General features: G+C 43.6%; 2 protein-coding genes across 2 annotated transcripts in view; one reads left to right on the top strand and one right to left on the bottom strand.

The window, feature by feature from the left end:
• Positions 1 to 10,717, bottom strand: part of SLC9A6 (solute carrier family 9 member A6) — a 44,561-nt gene extending 33,844 nt beyond the window's left edge. Inside the window, exons 1-3 of the mRNA XM_060756051.2 lie at positions 10,355 to 10,717; positions 2,554 to 2,753; positions 1,440 to 1,517 (exon numbers count right to left, since the gene is read on the bottom strand). Coding sequence (XP_060612034.2) covers positions 1,440 to 1,517; positions 2,554 to 2,753; positions 10,355 to 10,655 — 579 coding nt within the window. The 5' untranslated portion in view covers positions 10,656 to 10,717. The remainder of the gene's footprint in view (positions 1 to 1,439; positions 1,518 to 2,553; positions 2,754 to 10,354) is intronic.
• Positions 10,718 to 16,298: 5,581 nt separating this feature from the next.
• MMGT1 (membrane magnesium transporter 1) lies at positions 16,299 to 25,019 on the top strand. The gene is made up of 4 exons (XM_060756053.2): positions 16,299 to 16,445; positions 17,872 to 17,924; positions 20,306 to 20,409; positions 21,759 to 25,019. The coding sequence occupies exons 1-4, from the start codon at positions 16,322 to 16,324 to the stop codon at positions 21,919 to 21,921; spliced, it is 444 nt and encodes a 147-aa protein (XP_060612036.2). The 5' UTR covers positions 16,299 to 16,321; the 3' UTR covers positions 21,922 to 25,019.
• Positions 25,020 to 26,879: the final 1,860 nt, after the last annotated feature.

Genomic DNA, 26,879 nt, shown 5'->3' with positions numbered 1-26,879 from the left:
TTCTTGCCTGCTCATTAACTCATTATCTTCAACTGACTTGATGTTTCTCCTGCTGCACTGTCTGAGGCAGGCACAACAGAAATCTGAATCCCATCATCCTCTTCATCAGGGATCTCTGACTCACAAGACCCACAGAGTTCAGTTTCAGACTCAGAATCAAACTGAGTCACAACACTGCCTCTCTCTTAACCCTTTCCTATTCTTTTTTATGGCTCACAGCAAACAGAGAATTAATCAGCAACTAAACATACTAGAGAGGTTTGGGGAGAATTCACCTAGATTTATAGGAGTTGTAGGTACTGGGATGTATAGTTCACCTGCAGTCTAAGAGCACTCTGGACCCCACCAACAATGGGCCTGGAACTAACCTGGCACACAGAACCCACATGACCAACAAAAAAATACTGGAGGTCTTTGGAGGGATTTATTTAGAGGAGTTGTAGTTCACCTATATTCATGAAACCAAACAATAATGGATCTGGACCAAACTTGGCATGCATACCCAATATGCCCAAATTTGAATACTGGTGGGTTTTGAGGGGAAATGGCCTGGACATTTTGGCATTGTAGGTACTGGGATTTATAGTTCACCTGCAATCAATGAGCACTTTAAACTCCAACAAAAATGGAATTAGGCCAAACTTGGCACACAGAACCCCCCATAACCAGCAAAAAATGCTGGAGGTCTTTGGGGGAAATTCACCTTGATTTGGGGAAGTTGTAGTTCACCTACATCCAGAGAGCACTGTGAACCCAAACATGGGTAGATCTGGACCAAACTCGGCACACATACCTGATATGCCAAAATTTGATTACTGGAGGGGTTTGGGGGAAACTGAAATTCCTTTCTGGGAGTTGTAGTTCACCCACAACCAGGGAACCGTGACCTCCATTGATGATGGACCTGGACCAAACTTGGCATCCAAAACCCCCATGACTAACTCAACCTACTGGAGGAGTTTGAGGGGACTGACTCACCATAGTGGGAGCTGTAGTTTACAGCCAGAGAACACACTGAACCCCATTGATGATGCATCCAGAGCAAACTTGCCCAACGTAACTAAGTACTGATGGAGTTTCTCAGGGTTAACCCTGCATGATGGGAGTTGTAGTTCACCCACAAACTTATGCATTTTGGACAATTAAAAATCGACATTTTCAGATAATCCGGGCAACATCGGGGACCCAAGGTAGTAATATTTTACACACACACACACACACATGTGTGTGTAAATAAAAAATATATAATAAATACATAAATTATATAATAATATAATAATATAAATAAAATATATAATAATATAAATTATATAAAATATAATAATAATATAAATAAATATATATAATAATAATATAAAATATATACAATTTAATAATAATAATAATATAAAAAATAAAAAAATATTATTTTTAAAGGATAAAAAGGGGGAAGAACATACCCGTTTCAAGCTGTATCCCGCATAAAATATGATTGGAGGAAGCAAGATATTGAAGAATACTTCTGGATCAAATGTCACCTAAAGGGTTTCATTGAAGAGGAGACAATGAAAAAAGAATTATTATTGTTATTATTAATACTAAAAAAGAGACTCAAAATGGCTTAGAGGAAAACCAATACAATACAATAAAAAAGCTAGAAATATATACAAACATTAAAATAGAATAAATGAAAGAATATTATATCATGGTAGTGATGTAATGCCATGCTCTACAGCATAATAATAATATAATGCAGTAATAATAAAAATGCAATAATAATAATAATAATATAATTCAGTAATAATAATACAATGCAGCAATAATAATATAATGCAGTAATAATAATGCAATAATAATATAATGCATTAATAATAATATAATAATAATATAATGCAGTAATAATGTAATAATAATAATATGTAGTAATAATAAAAATGCAATAATAATATAATTCAGTAATAATAATGTAATAATAATAATATAATGCAGTAATAATAAAAATGCAATAATAATAATATAATTCAATAATAATAATACAATGCAGCAATAATACAGTAATAATAATGTAATAATAATAATATAATGCAGTAATAATAAAAATGCAATAATAATAATATGATTCAGTAATAATACAATGCAGCAATAATAATAATATAATAACAGTAATAACAATGCAATAATAATAATATAATACAGCAATAATAATGCAAAAATATAATGCAGTAATAATAATAGTGCAATAATAATAATAATATTTGGTTGCCCTGAAAGGTTGTTTTTTTCAGAGCTGATGGTCAAATTATTATTATTAGTAGTAGTAGTAGTAGTAGCAGTAGCAGTATTATTTGTATTATTATTATTATTTGTAGTATTTATATTATTATTATTATTATTATTATTATTAATTCTAATTGGACATTCTGGAAGATGACTCCCAGGGCTCAGTGCTATGGAATGATGGGATCTGTAGTTCTTTGGCAAAGAAGGAGAAATCTCCATCGCACGGAGCCATGGCAGTCCAAGTGGCGCCAAACTGGGTTAATTCCCCAGTGCAGACACACCCAACAGCCTTACCTTCCTGAGCATCTCGTTGTCCTGGACGTTGTTGGGCTCATGGGAGCTGATCTCCCCCTTCAAGGTGTATTCGTAGAACTTGCCGCTGAAGTTGACCAGCAAGGTGGCTGGACTGGTTTGGACTGGACAGCTCAGGGTCACGTTGTTGATGTCGCTGGGGATGTGGATGCCGTAGCGGAGGACTACACCCACCAGCACACCTGCACACAAGCAAGCACAGGGAAGGTTGTTGTTGTTATTCACAATGCATGCAGACAGTCAACATAGAAGCATAGAACCCTAGAGCTGGAAGGGGCTCCTAAAGGGCATCCAGTCCAACCCCCTTTTACCATGAAGGAAAAGCACAATCGAAGCATCTCCAACAGATGGCCATCCAGCCCTTGCTTAATAATAACAATAACAATAATAGAACGACCATCATCATCATCAAACCCTACTGCTGGAAATGTCCCCTAGAGGCCATCCAATTCAATCCCATTCTGCCTTTTTTTTGTGTCAGGAGCGACTTGAGAAACTGCAAGTCGCTTCTGGTGTGAGAGAATTGATCATCTGCAAGGACATTGCCCAGGGACGTCCAGATGTTTTGATGTTTTACCATCTTGTGGGAGGCTTTTCTCATGTCCCTGAATGGGAGCTGGAGCTGACAGAGGGAGCTCATCCGTGCGTGTGATCCAATACAACAGCCAGCAGAGTGTCTGCTGTGGACTCACCTTGTTGTGTTTCTAATAATAATAATAATAATAATAATAATAACATCACACAGTCCTAGAGACTTGGGAAGTGTCCAACATGTGATCCAATCCAACAGCCAGCAAAGTGATCTTGTCTGCTGTGGACTCATCTTGTTGTGTTTCAAATAATAATAATAATAATAATAATAAATAAATAAATAAAAAATAATATCTACAGAGACACTCGCTGGAACACCTCAGCAAGCGAGAGTCCAAAAGTGGCAGGCTAAAACTCAGAACCTCAACCAATGGCTGATACCAAATGAGAGACTCCCCCCTGGGCACACAGAGGACTGGACGACTTGGAAGGCGCTGAACAGACTGCGCTCTGGCACCACGAGATGCAGAGCCAACCTTCAGAAATGGGGCCACAAAGTGGAATCCACAACATGCGAGTGTGGAGAAGAGCAAACCACTGACCACCTGCTGCAATGCAACCAGAGCTCTGCTACATGCACAATGGAGGACCTTCTTGCGGCAACCCCAGAGGCACTCCAAGTGGACAGCATCTGGTCAAAGGACATTTAATCAACTACCAAGCTTGCAAACTTTGTGTTTTGTCTGTTTGTTTGTTTGTTTTGTTAAAAATGTAATACAAATGTCTGGTTGCTCCTGACATAATAAATAAATATGGGGGACCCTGTCGAAGGACTTACTGATTGTAGCTGAACTATAAATCCCAGCAACTACAACTCCCAAATGACAAAATCAATCCCTCCTCAGCCTCAAATTTGGGCATATCGGGTATTTGTGCCAAATTTCGTCCAGTGAATGAAAATACATCCTGCATATCAGATATTTACATGACGATTACTAACGGTAGCAAAATTACAGTTATGAAGTAGCAATGGAAACAATCTTGTGGTTGGTGATCACCACAACATGAGGAACTGTATTGAGGGGTCGTGGTATTCGGAAGGTTGAGAAACACTGATGTAGATTAAGACATTTGTCATGGCACCACAGACACAGCACTTTGTGGATTACATTTTCGGCTGGATGGACAATTTTCATGGATCAAAAGAAAATTGTTGTTGTTGTTGTTGTGTGCCTTGAAGTTTCCAGTCGGTTGGAACTCTAAGACAATGGTTCTCAACCTTCCTAATGCCGCGACCCCTTAATACAGATCCTCATGTTGTGTTGACCCCCAACCATAAAATTGTTTTCATTGCTACATCATAACAGTCATCTTACTACTGTTATAAATCATAATGTAAATATCTGATATGCAGGATGAATTTTCATTCACTGGACCAAACTGGGCACAAATACCCAATACACCCAAATGTGAACGCTAGTGGGGTTGGGCAAGGATTGATTTTGTAATTTGGGAGTTGTAGTTGCTGGGATTTATAGTTCACTTATAATCAAAGAGCATTCTGAACTCCACCAGCGATGGATTTGAACCAAACTTGGCTCCCATGACCAATGGAAAACACTGGAAGGGTTTGATGGGAATTGACCTTGAGTTTAGGAGTTGTAGTTCACCTATATCCAGAGAGCACTGTGGACTCATGCAACAGTGGATCTGTACCAAAATTGGCATGAATACTCAATGTGCCCAAATGTGAACATTGGTGGAGTCTGGGGAAAATAGATCTTGACATTTGGGAGTTGCTGGGATTTATAGTTCATTACAATCAAAGAACATTCTGAACTCCACCAACGATAGAATTGGCTCAAACTTCCTACATGAAATCCCCATGACTATCAGAAAATACTGTGTTTTCTTATGGTCTTTGGCGACCCCTCTGACACCCCCTCACGATCCCCTCAGCGGTCCCGACCCCCAAGTTGAGAAACACTGCTCTAAGATGTCTTGAGACCCAGTTTCAATGGAAATCTCCATTTCGTGCTGCTTTTAGCCTCCTTCCAATTGAGCAACCGGCTTTCTCAGATTTCTCAATTCTATTCTTGCAATGCTTTCTTCAAGAAGAAGCGAGTACCTACTCAGGAAACTGGAGAGGAAGGAGAGGCATTCCTGTGAATTTCCTATTTACTAAAGACGCAGGAGGGGAACCGATACGTAACAATACAGAATGGGTTGAGACTCAATGATGATATTCATTGAAAAACTATCACAAAATGTGCTGCAGGATGTCCCTTCTGCAAGATCAAAGTTTTTGCAGTTTCATAAACTTTCCCCATGTTTTAATGATAGAATTATGCTCTTACTGCCTATTACAGGGAAAACCAACTGATCCCTAATCCATCTAAAACACAGACATGCGCCTTTCACCTTAAGAACAGACAAGCATCCCGAGCTCTGAGGATTATCACCTGGGAAGGGATCCCACTGGAGCATTGCAACACACCCAAATACCTGGGAGTCACTTTGGACCGTTCTCTGACCTACAAGAAGCACTGCCTGAACATCAAGCAAAAAGTGGGCGCTAGAAACAACATCATACGAAAGCTGACTGGCACAACCTGGGGATCACAACCAGACACAGTGAAGACATTTGCCCTTGCGCTAGGCTACTCTGCTGCTGAGTATGCATGCCCAGTGTGGAACACATCTCACCACACTAAAATAGTAGATGTGGTGCTTAATAAGACATGCCACATTATCACAGGGTGTCTGCGCCCCACACCACTGGAGAAATTACACTGCTTAGCCGGTATTGCACCACCTGACATCCGCCGGGAAGTAGCAGCCAATAGTGAAAGGACCAAGGCAGAGACATCTCCAGCTCATCCCCTGTTTGGGTATCAGCCAGCACGTCAACGACTTAAATCAAGACATAGTTTTCTTCGATCTACAGAGACACTCGCTGGAACACCCCAGCAAGCGAGAGTCCAAAAGTGGCAGGCCCAAACCCAGCACCTCAATCCATGGGTGATACCAGATGAGAGACTCCCTCCTGGGCACACAGAAGACTGGGCGACTTGGAAGGCGCTGAACAGACTGCGCTCTGGCACCACGAGATGCAGAGCGAATCTTAAGAAATGGGGCTACAGGGTGGAATCCTCGGCATGCGAGTGCGGAGAAGAACAAACCACTGACCACCTGTTGCAATGCACCCTGAGCCCCGCCACATGCACAATGGAGGACCTTCTTGTGGCAACCCCAGAGGCACTCCAAGTGGCCAGATACTGGTCAAAGGACATTTAACCAACTACCAAGTTTGCAAAATCTGTGTGTGTGTTTTTTTTTCTTTTTCTTTTTAATCTGTGTGGGTTTTTTTGCTCTGTTATACAATGGTATGGTTGCTGATGACATGATAAATAATAATAATAATAATAATTATTATTATTATTATTACTCTTCTATTTTAGTTGCCAATCCCTTTATAGATGGAAGGTACTTCCATTGTTTTCCACTTTTTGGCTTTCAGAGTTTCACTGTCTTCTTCACCCAGGAAACATATTTAACATCCAAAGGTGTTAGATCAATTCAAGGTGCAGGTTCTTACCTTCAAAGCCCTGAACGGTTTGGGACCTGCCTACCTACGTGATCACATCTCTGTGTATGAACCCACATGATCTCTTCGATCATCTGGAGAGGCCTTGCTCACGCTCCCACCTCCATCGCAGGCATGATTGGTGGGGACGAGGGAGAGGGCTTTTTCGGTGGTGGCCCCTCGACTCTGGAACTCATTTCCCAAGGACATCGGGGATGCCCCAACTCTGGCAATTTTTAGGAGGAGCCTGAAAACGTGCCTTTCCAGAATAATGGATTTCTCAGCAATATACCCTCAAAATGCACTTTATTATTCATTTAGGATTGATTGATTTGCATGCCTTGTCCCCTGCGAAAATATCCATCCCAGTTATTATTATTATTATTATTATTATTATTATTATTATTATTATTATTTACCTTACTTATATACCGCTGTTCTCAGCCCGAAGGCGACTCACAGCGGTTCACAACAATAGAAACAGCAAAAATTCAAAGCAACAGTATAAAAACAGTTAACAACCTAACACATTACACAATTAATAAACAATTACTACAATAACCATTCATTATCGACTCATCATCAAAAACATGACCCAGATTCGTCATCCATTGTTCCATTCCAGTGTTCATTAACCAATCATTGCACTAATTATTTGAACGCCTGCTCTTCACTTTTTTGCGGAATACCATTAGAGATGGTGCTAGTCTAATGTCCGTAGGAAGGGCGTTCCACAGCCGAGGAGCCACCACCGAAAAGGCCCTATCTCTTGTCCCCGCCAGCCGTGCTTGAGAAGCAGGCGGGATCGAGAGCAGGGTCTCCCCGGACGATCTCAAAGTCCTGGTGGGTTCATAGGCAGAGATGCGGTCGGATTGGTAGCTTGGGCTGGAACCGTTTAGGGCTTTAAAGGCCAACACCAGCACTTTGAATTCAGCCCAGTAGCAGATCGGTAGCCAGTGGAGTTGGCGCAACAGGGGGGTTGTATGCTCCCTGCGCTCCACTCCTGTTAAAATCATGGCTGCCGAGCGCTGGACTAGTTGGAGCTTCCGAGCCGTCTTCAAAGGCAACCCCACGTAGAGAGCGTTGCAGTAGTCTAAACGGGATGTAACCAGAGCGTGGACTACTGTGGCCAAGTCAGACTTCCCAAGGTACGGGCGCAGCTATATCCTACCTTGCTCATGCCCAGCATTATTTTTTAAATTTGAATTTTACATTTGGCCCAGCCATAGGTTTTAAATGCTTGTTGTGTTGCTGTACTGCTTATATTTTATTTTACTTTTGTTTATGAGATGTATTTTAACTGTTTTGTACTGTTTGTTTGCTATTGTTTTATTATTGATGTGTTGTGGGCTCGGCCTCATGTAAGCCGCACCGAGTCCCTTGGGGAGATGGTAGCGGGCTATAAATAATAATAATAATAATAATTATTATTATTATTATTATTATTATTATTATTATCTATTTCTGAACACCACTATACCAAATATGCTGTGGGTACCAGATAATGGCTGGTAAAGGCATCCTTATTCTGTTCTATTCTATTCCTTCCTTCCTTCCTCTTCTCCGTTTTGTAGCATTGCTCCCTGAAGATGAAAGGAGTAAACCATCAAGACACTGCTGAGCAAAGATGTCCCCAAAGGTGATTAATAAATGGCACACAACGGTTTGGAATCCTATAGCAACCTTATGCTTCAATGTAAACAAGCTTTGTTTACAAAATCATCAAAGATATTACCCATCACATTAACCTTATCATGGGGTTTTCTGAACTTCAAGATAGAGGGGGCCATTCCGATCTCCAGTGAAAGGGAGTTCCAGAGTTGAGGGGCCACCACCGAGAAGGCCCTGTCCCTCGTCCCCACCAGACGCGATTGTGAGGCCGGTGGGCCCCTCCAGACGTCTTAGCAATTTTGATGGTTCATAGGGGAGAATACGTTCGGACAGGTAAACTGGGCCAGATTCGTTTAGGGCTTTATAGGTTAACACCAGCACTTTGAATAGTGCTCGGAAGCTAACTGGCAGCCAGTGGAGCTGGCGCAACAGAGGAGTAGTATGCTCCCTGTACCCCACTCTTGTTAGCAAACTGGCTGCCACACATTGGACTAATTGGAGCTTCCAGGCAGTCTTCAAAGGCAACCCCACGTAGAGAGCGTAGCAGTAATCTAAACGGGATGTAACCAAAGCTCACCCTTATCCAGAGAACACTGAACCCAGCTGATAACAGATCTGGACAAAGTATTATTATTAGTAGTAGTAGTAGTAATAGTAGTAGTAGTATAAGACTCCCAACCCTTTGTTGGTGCCCAGAGCTTTTGGAGAAGGCCTCTGCAAGGTGATGGGAGGATAGTTCACCCTTATGCAGAGAACACTCAACCGAGCTGATAACAGATCTGGACCAAGTAGTATTAGTAGTTCACCCTTATCCAGAGAACACTCAACCCAGCTGATGACAGATCTTATTATTAGTAGTATTAGTATTAGACTCCCAACCTGTTGTTGGTGCCCAGAGCTTTTGGAGAAGGCCTCTGCAAGGTGATGGGAGGGTAGTTCACCCTTATCCAGAGAACACTGAACCCAGCTGATAACAAATCTGGACCAAGTATTATTATTATTATTAGTAGTAGTAGTAGTAGTATAAGACTCCCAACCCCTAGGGAGGACTCAGACTGGGGGGGGGGGGTTGGGGGGACTGATTCAACAGGAAGGAAGTTGTAGTAATCTGGGAGTTGTAGTTCACCCTTGTCCAGAGAACACTCAACCAAGCTGATAACAGATCTGGACCAAGTATTATTATTAGTAGTATTAGTATTAGTATTAGACTCCCAAACCCTTGTTGGTGCCCAAAGCTTTTGGAGAAGGCCTCTGCAAGGTGATGGGAGTTGTAGTTCACCCTTGTCCAGAGAACACTGAACCCAGCTGATAACAGATCTGGACCAAGTAGTATTCGTATTAGTATAAGACTCCCAACCCCTTGTTGATGCCCAGAGCTTTTGGAGAAGGCGATGGGAGGGTAGTTCACCCTTATCCAGAGAACACTGAATCCAGCTGATAAGAGATCTGGACCAAGTATTCTTAGTATTAGTATTAGTATAAGACTCCCAACCCCTTGTGGGTGCCCAGAGCTTTTGGAGAAGGCCTCTGCAAGGTGATGGGAGGGTAGTTCACCCTTATCCAGAGAACACTCAACCCAGCTGATGACAGATCTTATTATTAGTGGTATTAGTATTAGTATTAGACTCCCAACCTGTTGTTGGTGCCCAGAGCTTTTGGAGAAGGCCTCTGCAAGGTGATGGGAGACTAGCTTACCAGTATCCAGAGAACACTGAACCCAGCTGATAATAGATCTGCACCAAGTATTAGTAGTAGTAGTAGTAGTAGTAGTATAAGACTCCCAACCCCTTGTTGGTGCCCAGAGCTTTTGGAGAAGGCCTCTGCAAGGTGATAGGAGTTGTAGTTCACCCTTATCCAGAGAACACTGAATCGAGCTGATGACAGATCTGGACCAAGTATTATTAGTATTAGTATTAGACTCCCAACCCCTTGTTGAGGTTTTGGAGAAGGCCTCTGCAAGGTGGTGGGAGGGTCCTTCTGGGTCTGGAGGGGTCCCTCCCCGACTGGAGCCTTCCCCACAGAGATACAGATACCCCCACGCCCCTTTGGACCCACCGTAGATCATGGCGAGGCCCGTCTCGTGGAGGAAGCGTGCGCGTCGGTGCTTGAAGAGCCAGATGGTGAGGATGGTGAGGGTGAGGAGGAGGATGAAGATGAGCAGGTTGGCGCTGTCCTGCCGGTGGCTGGCCTCGGCCGCCTTCTCCGACACGATCTCCTCCTCCAGGGCCACCGGCGGGCCCGAGCCGGACCCCCCGCAGACCCCCAAGAGCAGCAGCAGCTCCAGCAGGGGCAGCCCCGTCGCCAAAGGGGGAGCCCTCCGGGGGGCGGCAGGACCCTGGCCCCAAAGCAAGGCCATGGCTAGGGCTCGGGCTCTGGATACAGCGATGGCTGCTGCGCCTCCTCCTCCTCCTGGCTCCTCCTCTTCCTCCACTTCCTCCTCCTCCTCGAGGCTGGGGAGAAGGGAAGCAAGCTCTCCCAGGGTTGGAAGGGACCCCCAAAGGCCATCCAGCCCAACCCCCTTCTGCCAAGCACCATCCAAGCCCACCCAACAGATGGCCATCCAGCCTCACAGGCGTTAGATGAGATGGAGAGAAATAATAAGGCCACAGGATGCTAGAGTTAAAGGGGACCCCCAAAGGCCATCCAGCCCAACCCCCTTCTGCCAAGCACCATCCAAGCCCTCCCAACAGATGGCCATCCAGCCTCACAGGCATTAGATGAGATGGAGAGAAATAATAAGGCCACAGGATGCTAGAGTTAAAGGGGACCCCCAAAGGCCATCCAGCCCAACCCCCTTCTGCCTCTATGCAGGGAAAGCACCATCAAAGCACCCCTGACAGGTGGCCATCCAGCCTCACAGGCATTAGATTAGATGGAGAGAAGTAATAAGGCCACAGGATCCTAGAGTTAAAGGGGACCCCAAAGGCCATCCAGTCCAACCCCCTTCTGCCTCCATGCAGGGAAAGCACCATCAAAGCACCCCTGACAGGTGGCCATCCAGCCTCGCAGGCATTAGATGAGATGGAGAGAAATAATAAGGCCACAGGATGCTAGAGTTAAAGGGGACCCCCAAAGGCCACCCAGCCCAACCCCCTTCTGCCAAGCACCATCCAAGCCCACCCAACAGATGGCCATCCAGCCTCACAGGCATTAGATTAGATGGAGAGAAATAATAAGGCCACAGGATCCTAGGGTTAAAGGGGACTCCCAAAGGCCATCCAGCCCAACCCCCTTCTGCCTCCATGTAGGGAAAGCACCATCAAAGCATCCCCGACAGGTGGCCAGCCAGCATCACAAATATAAGATTAGATGGGGAATGATGACAGGTCTAGAGAATCCTAGACGGAGAGAAATAATAGTCCTATGGGATCCTAGACTTAAAATGGACCACAAAGGCCATCCAGTTCAAACCCCCCCCCCCCCCCCGCATCCATGCAGGGAAAACTCCGTCATAGCACCCCGACAAATGACCACCCAGCATCATAGACATTAGATTAGATGGAGAGAAGTAACAGGGCTAGAGAATCCGAGATGGAGAGAAATAATAGGGCTATAGGATGCTAGAGTTGAAAGAGTACCCCAAGTACCATCCCTTCTGCCTTCATGAAGGAAAAACACAATCGACGCACCCCTGACAGATGGCCATCCAGCCTCATAGACATTTAATTAGATGGAGAGAAATAATAGGGCTATAGGATCCTAGAGATGGGAGGGACCCTCAAAGGCCACCCAGTCTAGCCCCATTCTGACTTCATGCAGGAAAAGCACCAGTTTGGGGACTTACATTCCAAAACAAGAACAGCTTGATCAAAATGCTTGGCACCAGAAGTGTTTGGGATTCCTCTGGATGTTTAAATGTTTTACAATACTTGCATATACGGAACAAGCACCCCATTTTCGAAATGCTTGGCACCCAAAGTGTTTGGGATTGTGTTGGGTGTTTACATGTTTTGAAACCTTTTACATAGGTACACCGAATAGCACTTGTCCAGAATGTTTGGGAACAGATGCATTTTGGATTCCGGGTTGTTTATTGTTATTGTTATTAAGGCTTTGAAGGGTAGATGTTTACTAAAACACACACAGAGAGAAGAAGCAGTGCTGTTGGCCTGGAGACATATTCCAAAGTTCATGTTACGATCTTGGTTTTATGAGGCTGGATTTTGTAGAGTTTTCCTGAAACAGACTAAACAGTGCAATTTACCCAGCAGCTAAGGATTTGCATGAGCCTATTTTGACCCTTAAGACTGCAGCTTGAAACCTTTGAATTAAACCCTATTCATTGCAAAGGCCTTTGCAGTCTCCAGACCCAAAATACATCGAATATCAATTGAGTTTATTTCCCGAAATGGGGCTCTTTAAGGGATTTTCTGCTTCTGGTAAAAGCTGTCAGGACTATTGGACTATTTGGAAGTCACTTGCTCTCTCTGCTACTGGGTCGTTGAGAGTTTTCCGGGCTATCTGGCCATGTTCCAGAAGCATTCTCTCCTGACATACATTTCTCCCACATCTATGGCAGGCATCCTCAGAGATTGAGAGATCTGTTGGAAATTAGGCAAGTGGGATGTGTGTGTGTGTGTGTGTATGAATATCCAGGGTGGGAGAAAGAACTCTTGTCTGTTGGAGGCAGGTGTGAATGTTGCATACCTTGATTAGCATTGAATTGCCACCTTGATTGAATGGCCTTGCAGCATCAAAGCCTGACTGATTGCTGCTTGGGGGAACCCTTTGTTAGAAGGTGTTAGCTGGCCCTGATTGTTTCCTGTCTGGAATTCCCTGCTTTTTTAATGTTGCTCTTTATTTACTGTCCTGGTTCCCCCAGGCAGGAAGCCACTAGGCTTTGAAGCTGCAAGGCTATACAATGCTAACCGAGTTGGCAAATTGCAACATTTGCACTGGCCTCAAACAGACAAGAGTTCTTTCTCCCAACATGGACATTCCCCAGGTATATAAACCTCACTTGCCTAGTTTCCAACTGACCTCATATCCTCTGAGGATGCCTGCCATAGATGTGGGTGAAATGTCAGGAGACCTGATAGCTATGTATAAGTATGTGAGAGGAAGTCATAGGGATGGGGGAGCAAGCTTGTTTTCTGCTTCCGTGGAGACTAGGATGCGGAACAATGGCTTCAAACTGCAATAAAAGAGATTCCATCTGAACATTAGGAAGAACTTCCTAACTGTGAGAGCTGTTCAGCAGTGGAACTCTCTGCCCCAGAGTGTGGTAGAGGCTCCTACTTTTGAGACTTTTAAACAGAGGCTGGATGGCCATCTGTAGGGTGTGTTTTGAATACGATTTTCCTGCTTCTTGGCCGAATGGGGTTGAACTGGATGGCCCATGAGGTCTCTTCGCACTCTATGATTCTAATGATTCTGGAACATGGCCATACAGCCCGGAAAACTCACAGCAACCCAGTCATTGCAGCCGTGAAAGCCTTCAACAACATTCTGCCACTGTTGCTTTGAAAGTAAGGTTTGCTCTTAATTTGATTTATAGATGTTAATCTAAGTTTCAGTAACATTCCTTTGGTTTGCCATTGAACCCTCTGCACAGAAAGCAGTTCGAAACCCACTGCAAGAAATGGTAGGTAGCTTTGTTTAGAATGAGAGGAGTGTGACAAGGCATAGATTATGGCACAATGCAGGGCTTGTTTTTCCACCACAGAGTAATATTTTCCTCCTTCAGAAGAAAGGAAGAAATGCATGGGTTTTTGGGGTTTTTTTTTTTGTTTAGTTAGTTTGTTTTTTGCCAAGAGGACAAATGCCTTCAAAGCAATTATCTGGGTGCATCTGAACTGTGGAATTTATGCAGTTTGACACCACTTTAGCCATCAATGCTAAGAAAGCTGGAGAGCTGCAGTTTTACAAGATCTTTCACTTTGGTCCTTCACCAAACTACAGATCCCAGGTTTCCATAAAGGCAGTTAAAGAGGTGTCAAACGACATTCTTTCTACAGTGTAGAATTATTATTATTATTATTATTACTGACAGAAAAACATAGTATGGCACAGCAAATTAGATATATATGCTGGATTTCGTATCACTAAATCACAAGTCGAACACTTCCCAAGTGTCTAGGACTGTGTGATGTATTATTGTTGTTGTTGTCAGTTCTGTCTTCTTTCCATTGGTAAAAGGCACCCGACTTGATCAAGGCTACATTTTGCAATTTATCTCCATTGCAGCGCTTTAGTAAAATCGATCCAACACCCATTTTTCAGTATTTCCCCATTTTTATTATGAGTTTCAATTCTTATACTTGTTTTCAATTAACATGATGATCAATCATCCCCTGCCTTGGAAACACTGTCTACATTCCATGTTTATAATTGTGGGTAGCTTTGATGTCGAATCCGCCCCAAACCCCTGCTTTCCAGCTGATCTGACCAGCTGCAGGGAGTTCCGCAGTTCCTGGATGCCAGCTCTGATGAAATGTGCCCCAGCAGCAGCCTCAACCAAGGATTCTCTGCAACCTTGAGCTTTCTCCTTTTGCTTTTCTCCCCAGCCCAAACATTGTAACAAAACCCCTAATAAAGACTAATTGAATTGTAACGTTCACCTCTCCAAAGTGATACACTGTGTCTATTTCCTGACTCACAAGTATCAAATGCATGAACTTATCCTTTTTTGGGCCGTGGGCAGCGGCGGGCCCGCCTGGGATGCCTTCCAGGCATCGCAGGGAGGCTGAATCTGCGTTTCTTTAAACCGCGGATACGGAAACCACTCGGGCCACCATATCCGCGAGTTAACCGACCAACTCCATTTTGGTGCCATATTTTTCCTAGCTTAATTCTAACATTTTCTAACATTTTATATTTATACATTAATATTAATAATTAATTAATAATATTATTCTTAAATTTTAATTATTACATTTGGCTCTGCCATAGGTTTTTAACATCGTTGTGTTACTGCTATTGTTTATTGTTTTTTTTTTGTTATGAGTTTTTGTTTTATTGTCTGTATTAATTGTTGTTATTGCTTTTATCATTGATGCAGTGTGGTCTCAGCCTCATGTAAGCCGCACCAAGTCCCTCGGGAGATGGTTGCGGAGTATAAATAAAGTTTATTATTATTATTATTACTATTATTATTAGTATATTGTATTATTATATTCTATTATATTATAATATTATTAATATTATATGTTTCTATTATATATTATATTATTAGCATAGTACAATATTAGGATTATATATTATATTGTACAATACCATTAGAATGCAATATTATTAGTAATATTACAATATTATTAATAATATTAATAATATTATTAGTAATATTACAATATTAATAATATTAGTAATAATAATAATAATAATAATAATAATATTTTTTGTCGTGTCAGGAGCATCCTGTTGTGAGAGAATTGGCCGTCTGCAGGGACGTTGCCCAGGGGACGCCCGGATGATTTTGATGTTTTATCACCCTTGTTGGAGGCTTCTCTCATGTCCCCGCATGAGGAGCTGGAGCTGATAGAGGGAGCTCATCCGCCTCTCCCCGGATTCGAACCTGTGACCTGTTGGTCTTCAGTCCTGCTGGCACAGGGATTTAACCTACTGCGCCACCGGGGGCTCCAATATTAATAATATTAATATTGTAATTTACTAATAATATTAATAATATTGTTAGAAATATTACAATATTAATAATATTATTGTAATATTACAATATTAATATTAGTGTAATATTACAAATCAACAAATCTATTAACAAATATTACAAATCAATAAATCTATTAACATATCAATAAGCTAACGCTTTGAAAAATCAACATAATGGTATCTGGCTTTCAAAACAGGAGTGAGCAAGTAAACAAAGTGATGTCAGGTTCTGTCTCCTTTAAGAGAAGCCACGCCCATTCCTGTCTGTTACCTGTTAAGCTCCTCCCTCTTTTCCCAGCTTCCGCGCAGGCGCCTTGGCGTCGTATCGTCTCAGCGGGCCGAGCGAAGGCGAGAAGAGGCTCCGCCCCCTTTTGCGTCAGCACGCATTTCCCCCTTTCCCTTTGCCTCCGCGTGCGCATGCGCGGTCGGGATCCTTGGCTGCTGGAGGGAGGGCGGACGATGGCGGCGGCCTCGCTGTGGAAAGGGCTCGTCGGGGTCGGGCTCTTCGCCTTGGCACACGCGGCCTTCTCCGCCGCCCAGCGTGAGTCCCGGGCCAACCCCTTCCCCTCTATTCGCCGCTTTCTCCCTCAGCCACTTGACAGAAAAATCTAGGCAGGCTTCAGGCCTTCACTTCCTTGGCTACGGGTGCCGAGAAGGGACTTTTCGGGGCTTTCTTGGCCTTATTGCTTTTGCAGGCCGCTTTGACGAGGCAGGAAGAACTACAACTCTCAGACTAACATTAGCATTGAAGCAAAGCAGTTCCACTTGGGATATAGGCTAGGAATGCCTCTTTCGGGGCCACTTTAGGTGATAATTTGTGAATTAAGGCCTGCCATCTTCGTGATGAATAGTACTGGCATTCAGAATAGGAACAATCCAATATAAATTCAATTTTATGTAAGCATAATACTTCTATTTATATGAACAATGTTTATATTTATATGAATACTAGCCGCCCCCTGCCACGCTTTGCTGTGGCCCAGTCTGGTGATCTGGAATATAAAGTAATGAGAAAGTGTTGGTTTCTAATATATGTAATGTCTTGATGCTTGTGGGTAAACAGTATTTCTTGCTGTTACTTTGTCAGTGTTGATATGGAGATTGTCTGGTTTGCCCACCCTGGAATATGCAACATATCATTGTCCTTTAGGGTTCCCTTTCAAATCTATGATACTATATCTGTGAGTGTGTGTGAATCATATCTATCTATCTATCTTTATGACTGGATGACTCTTTGTCAGGAGGGCTTTAATTATGTTTTCTTGCCCTGATGGAGTTGGATTGGATGGCCTTAAGTATTTTCTGTTGGTCATGGGGGTTCTGTGTGGGAAGTTTGCCCCATTTCTGTCATTCGTGGGGTTCAGAATGCTCTTTGATTGTATGTGAACTGTGAATCCCAGTGACTACAATTCCCAAATGGCAAGGTCTATTTCCCCCAAATGCCATCTGTGTTCACATTTGGGTGTATTGAGTGCTTGTGCCAAGTTTGGTCCAGATCCATCATTGTTTGGGTCCACAGTGCTCTCTAGATGTAGGTGAACTACAATTCCCAAACTCAAGGTCAGTGCCCACCAAACCCTTCTAGTGTTTTCTGTTGGTCATGGGAGTCCTATGTGCCAAGTTTTGGTTCAACTCCATCATTGGTGGAGTTCAGAATGCTCTTTGATTATAGGTGAACTATAAACCCCAGCAACTACAACTCCCAAACGACAAACTCATTTTTTGTGAGTGAAGGACATACATTGGGTTGTTAGGTGTATTCCCCCAGTGGTTTTTGAGTTCCGTTAGTCCCACAAATGAACATTACATTTTTATTTATATAGATATAGGTTGACTTCTCCAACTCATATCCATATATTTTTTATGATAGTACCAATTAGGATATGACATTTATAACCCAGGAACAAATAATGTGTTACATAGTGATATTCCTCTCCAATTCATTCCCCATTAACTTTCTTTTGCAGATCGTTCCTATATGAGACTAACGGAAAAGGAAGATGAAACCTTGCCAATAGATGTAAGTTTTAGGAAGTTTGCCTGTGATCCGTAGGATGACATATTTGTGTATAAAGTGGTTTGAATGCACTGGAATCATTGAACTAATAGAACCCAAGGATTAATTTGACTGGAGCCCGTTGTGTTGGGTTGTGCCAATATGTCTGAATGCGTAACTTTTTGTTGTGCTTTATTGTGCTTCCACAAATGGAATCTGAAGTGCAGCACCTCCTCATTCTTTCTTTACTCGAATGTACAAACTCCCAGTCTTAATGAGATAGATGTGCCTCGCGCTGTTCTTGAGACTATAATACAGGGGTCCTCAAACTAAGGCCCGGGGGCCAGATACGGCCCTCCAAGGTCATTTACCCGGCCCTCGCTCAGGGTCAACTTATGTCTGAAATTTATTTATTTATTTATTTATCGTGTCAGTATCAACCAGACAATTGTATTACATTTTTAACAAACAGACAAAACACAAAGTTTGCAAGCTTGGTAGTTGATTAAATGTCCTTTGACGAGTAGTTGGCCACTTGGAGTGCCTCTGGTGTTGCTGCAAGGAGGTCCTCCATTGTGCATGTGGCGGGGCTCAGGTTGCATTGCAGCAGGTGGTCAGTGGTTTGCTCTTCTCCACACTCACATGCCGAGGATTCCATTTTGTAGCCCCATTTCTTGAGGTTGGCTCTGCATCTCATGGTGCCAGAGCGCAGTCTGTTCAGCGCCTTCCAAGTCGCCCAGTCTTCTGAGTGCCCAGAGGGGAGTCTCTCATTTGGTATCAGCCATTGATTGAGGTTCTGGGTTTGAGCCTGCCATTTTTGGACTCTTGCTTGCTGGGGTGTTCCAGCGAGTGTCTCTGTAGATCTTAGAAAACTATTTCTTGATTTAAGTCGTTGACGTGCTGGCTGATACCCAAACAAGGGATGAGCTGGAGATGTCACTGCCTTGGTCCTTTCACTATTGCTACTTCCCGGTGGATGTCAGGTGGTGCAATACCGGCTAAACAGTGTAGTTTCTCCAGTGGTGTAGGGCGCAGACACCCCGTGATAATGCGGCATGTCTCATTAAGAGCTACATCCACTGTTTTAGCGTGGTGAGATGTGTTCCACACTAGGCATGCATATTCGGCAGCAGAGGGCAGATGTCTTCACTGTGTCTGGTTGTGATCCCCAGGTTATGCCAGTTAGCTTTCGTATGATATTGTTTCTAGCACCCACTTTTTTGCTTGATATTCAGGCAGTGCTTCTTGTAGGTAAGAGCACGGTCCAGGGTGACTCCCAGGTATTTGGGTGTGCTGCAATGCTCCTGTGGATTCCTTCCCACATGATCCTCAGAGCTCAGGATGCTTGTCTGTTCTTGAGATGAAAAGCACATATCTGTGTTTTAGATGGGTTAAGGATCAGCTGGTTTCCCCTGTAATAGGCAGTAAGAGCACCTAGAGCTTCTGAGAGCTTCTGTTCTACCATCTCAAAGCCCCCTGCTTGAGCAGTAATGGCATGATCATCAGCATAGATGAAGCTCTCTGTCCCTTCTGGCAGTGGCTGGTCATTTGTGTAGATGTTGAACATGGATGGAGCAAGCACGTTCCCCTGAGGCAGGCCATTCTTCTGTTTCCGCCATCTGCTTCTCTGGCTTTGGAACTCAACAAAAAAGCTCCTGTTTTGTAGCAGGTTTCCTATGAGGCGGGTGAGGTGGTAGTCCTTTGTGATATTATACATTTTTCTCAGGAGGAAATGACTTGAAAGCACACAACAACAACAATCCTATCTCATCAGCCAAAAGCAGGCCCACATTTCTCATTGAAATACTATAGTGCATTGCACATATTCCGTAGCTGTTATTGCACTCTTGGAGATTAACTAGAGTGCAATAACAGCTATGGAATAGGTGATTGTTGGAATGGCCCCAGATTATGATTGTGGATAACATGATTTTAATAGTGAATGCTGTGTTTTTCTATGTTTTAATGTGCATTAAATTTAACATAAATGTATTTTACCTGTATGTTGTCCAAAGGCATTTGATAGTTGCCTATATGTAAAGCCAACTTGAGTCCCCTTCGGGGTAGAGAAAGGCAGGATGTAAAATAGGGTAAATAAATAAATATTTCAAACATTTGGATGCCTGTGCTGCAGAAACTGCATCTGAATAGGGCATGTTCCAATGAAATGTATGCCTTAAGGGTCTTTGGAGTATATGGTTGAGTCGCCGGCTAGGCTGAGAAACGGCGGTATATAAATATAGCAAATAAAAATAAAATAAAAAATAAATAAACAGCCCAAGGCATTATATATCTGTGACATATTGTGCCACATATTTGAAAGATACAGTGAGCAAAGGAAAGAGGAATCCTCTCCAAAGAATTCACTTAAGACATTGCATTTGCCTCCCTTCAATCTATTACAGATAGTTCTTCAAACACTGCTGGCCTTTGCGGTTACCTGTTACGGGATAGTACACATTGCAGGAGAATTTAAAGACATGGATGCGACTTCAGAGCTAAAACATAAGTATGTTTTGTTTACTCTCTTCACTGCTGTTGCCATTTCCCCCAACTGTATTGCTTTCCCTGGTTGCCTTACAGAACTATTGGAACAAGGGAAGGGTTTGCGTTCAAGCTTTATTCTTGCCATCCCGTAGTTCCGCCACCTGGCCTTCGTTGCATGGGATCTTGCCTACGAATGGCTCGTGGTCATTACAGTGTCACTGAATCGCAGTCAGTGGGACAACGTGCCATTTGCTGAAGGGGCAACTCCATGAGAGGGATGAATCCCTCCTTATACCTTCCTTTTCTTTTTAGAAAAATAATATGGTTGCACTATTTACAAGAACAAGGTTTCCATAACTCAAATAAAGGTCTTTATATTGTCGAAGGCTTTTTATACTTCCTTCTTTGGGTTGTTGTAGGTTTTTTCAGGCTATATGGCCATGTTCTAGAGGCATTTCTCCTAACGTTTCGCCTACATCTATGGCAAGCATCCTCAGAGGTAGTGAGGATGCTTGCCATAGATGCAGGCGAAACGTCAGGAGAAATGCCTCTAGAACATGGCCATATAGCCCAAAAAAACCTACAACAACCCAGTGATTCTGGCCATGAAAGCCTTCGACAATACTTCCTTCTTTGCTTCCACACTGGGTATCTTTCGCATGCAGATAAACAGCTTCACTGTCACTGAACTTCCTCTCACACAGCTTTTTTTACCCAAATCAGCCTTCACGTTGGAGCTTTACACACAAGGCCTTCAACCTGGGGCTTCTTTCACTAAAGCCTTCTCGCACACTGAGGCCTACTAACACTGAGGTTTACCTCACACTGAGGCCTCTCTCAAACTGAAGCCTCTTCATACTGAGGGCAACTAAAACTGAGGCGTACTAAGCCTGCAGCTTTTGGTGAGTCATTGCATCCATTTAAAAATGTGCTTGACTCACATTTTTGTAATTAAAAATACTTTGTTAATTTTTAATATGTCTGACAAGCCCCTCATCCTGAAGGGTCATGGCAGTTCCCCAACATTTAGTGTGTTTCCCAGATAAGCTGAGGATCAACTCAGTAGTGGCGCAGTGGGTTAAAGCCCTGTGCCGGACAGGTTGCAGGTTCGAATCTGAGGAGAGGTGGATGAGCTCCCTCTATCAGCTCCAGCTCCTCGTGCGGGGACATGAGAGAAGCCTCCCACAAGGATGATAAAACATCAAATCATTCGGGCAACATCCTTGCAGACGGCCAGTTCTCTCACAACAGGAGCGACTTGCAGTTTCTCAGGTTGCTCCTGACACGACAAAAAAAAGAAACAAACAAAACTCGTCATTGCTTCTCTTTGTTAATTGCACTCTCCACCTTCTTCATCTCTTTCCTTTCCAGGACATTTGACACATTGAGGAACCACCCCTCCTTCTATGTGTTCAACCACCGGGGCCGAGTCTTATTCCAGTCCCCGGATGCCGTCCAGCCGCCCTCCTCCAAGCAAGACGAGTTATTCGGCGCATCACTGAAATTGCGAAAACTTGAACCTCTCCGCCGTTAAGATTTTTACAGAAGATTCTAAACCTAGGACACTGAGCTATATAATATTTGAGTTTGTGGGGTGTAAGCACTCTTCTTTTTTTTTTAATTTCTGGAGCAGTATTTATATTGATCTTCCAGACTTTATAAGAGATATATTATATATAAATATATAGAAAACGGTATTGAGAAAGGACCTTCTCTGAACACTTGCCGCGTCGCGAATTGGGCAAACGGTGTAAACAATGCCTGGAATTATGCTGTGAAAAAAAAATATTCAGACATGCCACCTTCTTCCCTTTCATCCATTAAAACACTATTGCGGTTGACTCCCTGAAAACAATTTATTCCCTGCTGCAAACAAAGCCAAATTGTTTTTCCAATGCAGTCGATAAGCACAGAGAAAGGGGGTATTGGCTTGTTGAATGTGAAGGAAGGAGGTGACAGTGTGCTGTGTCTGTCCCCTTTCCCCGTTGATGGAAGACAAATGATTGTGTTATTTTCGCGTCTTTGGCACTTTGGGATCGATATTGGGGCCGCTTATGTGATACGAGTTCTATTGCAAAAGGCAGAGCTATTCAAGACAAACCGTGCTGAAATGGGAACTCAACCCAAAGCGATGCTAGAAGGCGAACACTATTGGTCTGTGTCTTTTAAGTTGCCTTGAAATACAAGTTGGAAGGATTTTGAACAAAGATGGGCCTTTTTTTGGTGATCTGGCTTCATATGTGTGTATGTATGGCGCAACCGGATCATTGCATGGCTTTCAGTGGGACTGGAAGGAAGTTGAACAAAGACGGGCCTACTTTTTGGTGATCTGGCTTCATATGTATGTATGTATGGTGCAACCAGATCATTGCATGGCTTTCAGTGGGACTGGAAGGATGTTGAACAAAGATGGGCCTACTTTTTGGTGATCTGGCTTCATATGTATGTATGTATGACGCTACCGGATCAGGATTGTATGCCCAGGCAAGGGCAAGAGAACTTCAACGAACGAATGGCTTGGACACTCAAGGAAAGCTCACTTATGTTCCTCTTGTTGTCATGTTTTGTTCTTCGTCTCTCAAGGACACATTTTAAACTCAGTTTCTGTATTTGTTCTATCTTATTTGGAAAGGAGAACTTGCATTCTTGTTTGCCCAACTGATTTCCACAAGATCAGACGGGTTCCACCTAATGACCAGGGAGGCAGGAACAAAGTCCTTTCACATCTTGGACATTTTCTCCATAGAGAGGTTCTTTCCATTGCGAAAGCAAGGGATATGCCCTCTACCACTTTGCAAAGTGTGGCATCACAATATTGTAGCTTTATTTTTTTGAAGCTCTAGCAAAAGTCACCAACCCAGAGAATGGAGTCCTTATCTAACCAGTCTAGAGGTCTTGGATGTTGTCATTTTCTGTTGTTGACTACAATACCCAAAGCCCTGGCCATCCTGAGCCAAGGATAATGGGATTTGCAATCCAACAACAACTAGAGAGCAGCCATTAATGCTTTCCTGCTCTTTGTGGAGATGAGAGAGCATTACATGTACGGCGTAACCAGATAATTGTATAGCATCATTGTGAACGGAAGTGGAATTTAAGTGGCCCTCCGGATGTCGTTGACTACAATACCCAAAGCCCTGGCCATCCTGAGCCAAGGATAACGGGCTTTGCAATCCAATAACAACTAGAGGGCAGCCATTTATCCTTTCCTGTTCATTGTGGAGATGAGAGAGCATTATGTGTATGGCGTAACCGGATCATTGCATGGCGTCATTGTGAACGGAAGTGGAATTTAAGTGGCCCTCCAGATGTCGTTGACTACAATACCCAAAGCCCTGGCCATTGTGAGCCAGGGGTAACGGGATTTGCAATCCAACAACAACTAGAGGGCAGCCATTTATCCTTTCCAGCTCTTTGTGGAGATGAGAGAGCATTTCTCAGAGCGAGAAAACCAAGCACAAAGGAAGGATAAGGATGGAGAAGCTGTGGCCTTGTTGACATGACTTCAGCAGCCCATCCTGTTCTTTGGACCTCCTTTCAGCATCATGGTCCTTATTGTGAATAGATGCCGACTCTTTCCTTCTCTTACCCAAAGGTCTATCAACAGTCTAAAGAATGGGGAGATCTTGGATGTCGTCATTTTCTACGGAAGTTGAGTTTAGGTGACCTTCCAGATGTGGTTGAATACAATACACAAGGCCCTGGCCATTCTGAGCCAGGTATAATGGGATTTGCAACAACAACTAGAGGGCAACCGTTTATCCTTTCCTGCTCTTTGTGGAGATGGTCTGAGTGAGCAAACCACAAAGGAAGGATAAGGATGGAGATGTGGCCTTGTTGACATGACTTTGGACCTCCTTTCAGCATCACAACCCTTAATGTGAGTGGATCCCGACTCTCTCTTTCCTTCTCCAAAGGTGTAACAAGTCTCTGATTTGTGCCGAAATGTAGTTGCTGTTTGCCTCTGGAGTCTGAACCTTTTGGCTTGCTCTCCTCGATGGCCTGCCATAATCGTTATTATGGTGCCTCCCAACTTTTGCCGTCCTCCCGGACACAATACTTCGATCTCAAGACAAATTGGGCCTGCGCTGATGCAGGAGGCTCTTGCGACCCACTTCCCAGCATGCCAATATTCAGGAATTGCTGCAACGCAAGAGAGAAATCCATTCTGGGTGTTTTGTCCCCTGGTTTAATGACATTTAGAACTAGTGATTGTTTTTACGATTGATTTGTTAGTTGCAAGGGGAAGTTCCAACAGGAAAAGGCTGTTGGGAGAAAGCAAAACCATTCTAAAATACTGACTTGCTCCTTGAGTTTTGCTTTTTCCTACCATTTTTGTATGGTCGTCCTTCTAAGCTGGGCTAATTTATAAGCCAATTTCCCCCCAATTTTAGTCAGAATCTGCTCCCTCCCAACTGCTACTAAGTTGGAGCCTTGCTCCAGTTAACAGGCTTTTCTTCCTCATTTATGTACATATTACAAAGGTTAAAGAAAAAGTCCTGTCTGGACTGTTTAAACTTCAAGGAATAGCTGCCTTACCCTTATGCATCCATGTTTCTTTCACAAGTGTAGAAACACTTTTGTTTTTCTCCTTTTTGGATCTTGCAAATGTCCAATAAAGAAGTAACATTACATAGCGCCTTGGTTATGAATTGTTTCTGCAGGGGTTGGGCCCACAATATAAAGGAACACAGCTCCGAGGCATGGAATTGCTGGAACCATTTTGACAATTGGGTTCACACAATATATTGTCGAAGGCTTTCATGTCCAGAATCACTGGGTTGCTGTGTGTTTTCTGGGCTGTCTGGCCATGTTCCAGAAGCATTGTCTCCTTACATTTCACCCACATCTATGGCAGGCATCCACAGAGGTTGTGAGGTTTATTGTCGAAGGCTTTCATGGCTGGAATCAATAGGTTCTTGTGGGTTTTTTCAGGCTATATCGCCATGTTCTAGAACAGGGGTCCTCAAACTAAGGCCCGGGGGCCGGATGCGGCCCTCCAAGGTCATTTACCCGGCCCTCGCTTAGGGTCAACCTAAGTCTGAAACTACTTGAAAGCACATAACAACAACAATCCTATCTCATCAGCCAAAGCAGGCCCACATTTCCCATTGAAATACTAATAAGTTTATATTTGTTAACATTGTTCCTCATTTTAATTATTGTATTGTTTTAAAGTGTTTTTACACTACAAATAAGATACGTGCAGTGTGCATAGGAATTCATATTTTTTTCAAATTATAATCCGGCCCTCCAACAGTTTGAGGGACTGTGACCTGGCCCTCTGTTTAAAAAGTTTGTGGATCCCTGTTCTAGAACATGGCCATATAGCCCGAAAAAACCCACAAGAACCTGTTGTGAGGTCTGTTGGTAACTAGGAAAACTACATTCACACCTACCCAAACAGAGTTCTTTCTCCCACCCTGGACATTCAATAGATGTATAGGCGTGAAGGCGGATTTGGGTTGGGTCGTTCATGCCTTAGTCACCTCCAGATTGGACTACTGTAATGCACTCTATGTGGGGCTGCCCTTGAAAACGGCCTGGAAATTTCAATTGGTTCAACGGGCGGCTGCCAGGTTGTTAACTGGTGCTCCTTACAGGGAGCGTTCAACCCTCCTGTTTAAGGAGCTCCATTGGCTGCGGTTCATTTTCCGGTCTCAATTCAAGGTGCAGGTTCTTACCGACAAAGCCCTAAACGGTTTGGGACCTGCCTGCCTTTGTGACCGCATTTCTGTATACAAACCAACACAATCTCTTCGATCATCTGGAGAGGCCCTGCTCGCGCTCCCACCTCCATTGCAGGTGCGATTGGTGGGGACGAGGGAGAGGGCCTTTTCGGTGGAGGCCCCTCGACTCTGCAACTCACTCCCCAAGGACATCAGGCATGCCCCAACTCTGGCAGTCTTTAGGAGGAGCTTGAAAACATGGTTGTTCCAGTGGGCCTTCCCAGAATAAATTTTAATTATTACATTTGGCCCAGCCCTGGGTTTTTAAGCGTTGTTGTGCTATTTTTAATGTTTACTACTTGTTTTTTGTTTATGAGTTTCACGTTTGAGGCTCAGGCGTTGGTGGTGGCCGGGAGGGCCTTTGCACAATTAAGACTCGTGCGCCAACTGCAACCGTACCTCGGGAAGGCGGATCTGGCCAAGGTGGTCCACGCCTTAGTCACCTCTAGACTGGATTACTGCAATGCACTCTACGTAGGGCTGCCCTTGAAAATGGCCCAAAAATTTCAAGTGGTTAAATGGGTGACGGCCAGGCTACTAACCGGTGCTTCTTACAGGGAGAGGTCAACCCTCCTGTTTAAGGAGCTCCACTGGCTGCCGTTCATTTTCCGGTCCCAATTCAAGGTGCAGGTTCTTACCTACAAAGCCCTGAACGGTTTGGGACCCGCTTACCTACGTGACCGCATCTCTGTATACGAACCCACATGATCTCTTCGATCATCTGGAGAGGCCCTGCTCTTGATCCCACCAGCATGACAGGCAC

The sequence above is a fragment of the Anolis sagrei genome, chromosome 10 (genome assembly GCF_037176765.1).
Source record: "Anolis sagrei isolate rAnoSag1 chromosome 10, rAnoSag1.mat, whole genome shotgun sequence".
Classification (NCBI taxonomy): domain Eukaryota; kingdom Metazoa; phylum Chordata; class Lepidosauria; order Squamata; family Dactyloidae; genus Anolis; species Anolis sagrei.
The sequence above is the reverse complement of the archived record's forward strand: the minus strand, read 5'-3'. Positions and strand labels throughout refer to the sequence as shown.

What these genes read in the sequence shown, in the direction of transcription:
- MMGT1 (XM_060756053.2), top strand. Translation starts at nt 16,322, where the DNA reads ATGCGCGGTCGGGATCCTTGGCTGCTGGAGGGAGGGCGGACGATGGCG. An exon ending in ATGAAACCTTGCCAATAGAT is followed by an intron (nt 17,925 to 20,305) that starts GTAAGTTTTAGG and finishes AATCTATTACAG; the next exon opens with ATAGTTCTTCAAACACTGCT. An exon ending in ACTTCAGAGCTAAAACATAA is followed by an intron (nt 20,410 to 21,758) that starts GTATGTTTTGTT and finishes TTTCCTTTCCAG; the next exon opens with GACATTTGACACATTGAGGA.